Source organism: Penaeus japonicus, unplaced genomic scaffold (genome assembly GCF_977035675.1).
Source record: "Penaeus japonicus unplaced genomic scaffold, GWHDUDI00000001_assembly GWHDUDI00000024, whole genome shotgun sequence".
NCBI classification, from domain to species: Eukaryota; Metazoa; Arthropoda; class Malacostraca; order Decapoda; family Penaeidae; genus Penaeus; species Penaeus japonicus.
The window spans coordinates 28,173,748-28,176,247 of record NW_028234426.1 but is presented as its reverse complement, the minus strand read 5'-3'; the positions used below and the strand labels follow the sequence as shown (position 1 = coordinate 28,176,247).

Below are 2,500 nucleotides of genomic sequence, written 5' to 3'. Positions count from 1 at the left end.
TGCTCCATCCTCCAGACTTTGCCAACAAAGGCCAGGGGAACCGAGTGAGTGAGACAGATAGTATAATGAGGATACCATAGCATTTTATTTTACCAATGGTAGAGAAGAGGAGTATGAGTGCAAAATGATGATAATGATAATAATTGTGATGAGAATAATGATAATAAGATTAGACAAAATAGACTAATGAGATCATCCCCTTCTAGCTATAGGCCTGACCACATTCAGCAAGCGTATTGGTTGCCTCAGTGGCAGTGACGAAGGCCTGAACCTCATAAGGACCATCCAGTCCCTCTTAAAAGGCGTCCACGAGTGCCAGCTGGAACCCGGTGCTCTGTGGAGATGGATCCCCACGCCTGCCTACACCAAGTTTAAGGCCGCCAATGATGCCCTGGAGGAGTAAGGGAAGAAGTTTGGACAGACAGAATATCAAATCAGCTGTTTTACCCATTAGCTCATGCTATGATCTTGAAGTAATCGTATAAAATTCTACATATAGAACTATAGCACTTACATTTCTACCAGGTACACTTTGGCTGCCATCTCAGACGCCCAACTCAAGCTCGAGCAGAGTGACTTGCAAAATCTCGATCTGCTTGGCCAGGTGTTGCTGACTCCCGGACTCAGCAAACAAGACGTGCTGGTGTTCATGTTAGATTTCTTGATTGCTGGGATTGACAATGTGAGAATCTTGCATTTTGCTTACTGCGTTCCTTAAGCGTAACATTATTTACGTTTCACAGCAATTAATTATTTGTAGCCTTTCATATTTTGCCTTACCGATGATGTTAAAATGAAAAAGGTAGAGTTAAAAGAAAAAAAAAAAGTCACAAACACAGAAACCGACAACGGTTTGGATCATTTATTATCCAAATAATACAACTTAGATCCACAGTTAACATTAAAAGTACATTCGATTATGTTCCAAAAATGACTTCGAGAATCATATAATGTAAAGTGCTTCGAAACTTCACTTTGGCGAACTTTATTTGTTGTTTCTTTTTGCTCATTAAAGCGGCCGCTCAGAATGAAAGCATTGCCTGATTTGTTCGTGACCCACGCGCCTTGGTCTTCTTTCTTGATATAATTATGTACTTAAACCCATACAGATCTGACATTTGTTCAAACCTCAGTTTTTACCGATTCCTTTTTGTCTACGATCTTACCTTTTTGTCTCTGTCCAAAGACATTTGTAATTACGGAATCCCTGAATTAGCTCACCAAGTTAGACGAAAAATTCACATTTAAAATCTTATCTGGTTTCTCTCTTCCATCATTGGCCAAATTATATATATATTTTTCTTATTCGAACCTTACATTGTGAAATAGAATGCACTGTATTATTCTGTATCGGCACATTCATATGTAGGACTGTCGGTTGAAATCTCATTGCGCATGATTTATATATAGAATGATCTGAAACTGCATTCCGAAATGCAACATTTATTCTGTCCTGTGTTCATCGCTTGAACTGTATTTCATTCAAACATTCTAATGCTGTTAAACATTAGTAGAGTCTTCAACTATCATAGACTCTCCTAATTATACTATGGAATTAGTGGATCTTCAGAAGTCTCTTTTATAGGTAGACAACCTGATAACCATTTTTTGTCTGATCTTATCTTTCCCTGTCTGAATCGACTCCTTGTGGCTTCTGAAGTCCAGTCTGCTTCCTTCTCGCCAGGTCTCCACCACCGTCGCCTTCACGATGCTGAACCTAGCACAGCATCCCGAGAAGCAGGCCAAGATGCAGGCAGAGCTGGACCAAGCGCTCGGCGACGGGGCGCAGGTTCTCACGCCGGCGCTGCTGAACCAACTCTCCTTTACCAAAGCCTGCGTCAGGGAAACTCTCAGGTATGGGAGACAGTTCTCAGGCGTAACCGAGCACATACAGGCCATGATTGTGACGAGCTATTTAATCAGAGTACTGATCCAGTCGCCTGCCTATTAGGAGTTATAGGCTCACGAACAAATACTTGTCCCAAAATGAATGATTGTGAAAGAAAGTTATTCCACGGGTTTCATGAAATCAGGATGGGAGATAATTTAGCGATATGAATTAATCAGAGCAGAAGAAATACTTGATAGATTTGATATTTGTCACACATTTTCCAGCGCTTTCCCCTACGAAACTGTATTTCTTCTTTAAGGAGTACTTATTTGCTTTCCCAAGAAATATGATCTTGAGAAATCCAAAGGAAGTTTCATTTCGTTTGACGACCTCTGACAACTTTGCGGTTGGATGACAGGGGAAGAGAGGGAGCGTGGAATGAAAAGAGGAAGGTAGGAAGGATGGAATGAAATGAAGAACAGGGGAAAGTGTAGTAGTTTCTGAAACAATGCATGTTCGTTTTATACTAGAATGAATTAGTATACATTATAAGGATAAGATTAGGTAGTAGACACAACCGCGAAGTTTATCCAAAACTATTTCTCCATAAACACACAAATATGCCTACATAAATACCTATTTACACATATTCATATGCATCTATGCGGA

At 40.2% G+C, this 2,500-nt stretch overlaps 1 protein-coding gene across 3 annotated transcripts in view; it reads left to right on the top strand.

Moving 5' to 3' along the window:
• Nucleotides 1–2,500, top strand: part of LOC122248894 (putative cytochrome P450 49a1) — a 10,861-nt gene that overhangs the window by 6,385 nt on the left and 1,976 nt on the right. For all 3 annotated transcript variants that reach the window (XM_043009260.2, XM_043009261.2, XM_086550927.1), the window contains exons 6-8: nt 207–399; nt 526–682; nt 1,685–1,854. In XM_043009260.2, the coding sequence (XP_042865194.2) occupies nt 207–399; nt 526–682; nt 1,685–1,854 (520 nt within the window). The remainder of the gene's footprint in view (nt 1–206; nt 400–525; nt 683–1,684; nt 1,855–2,500) is intronic.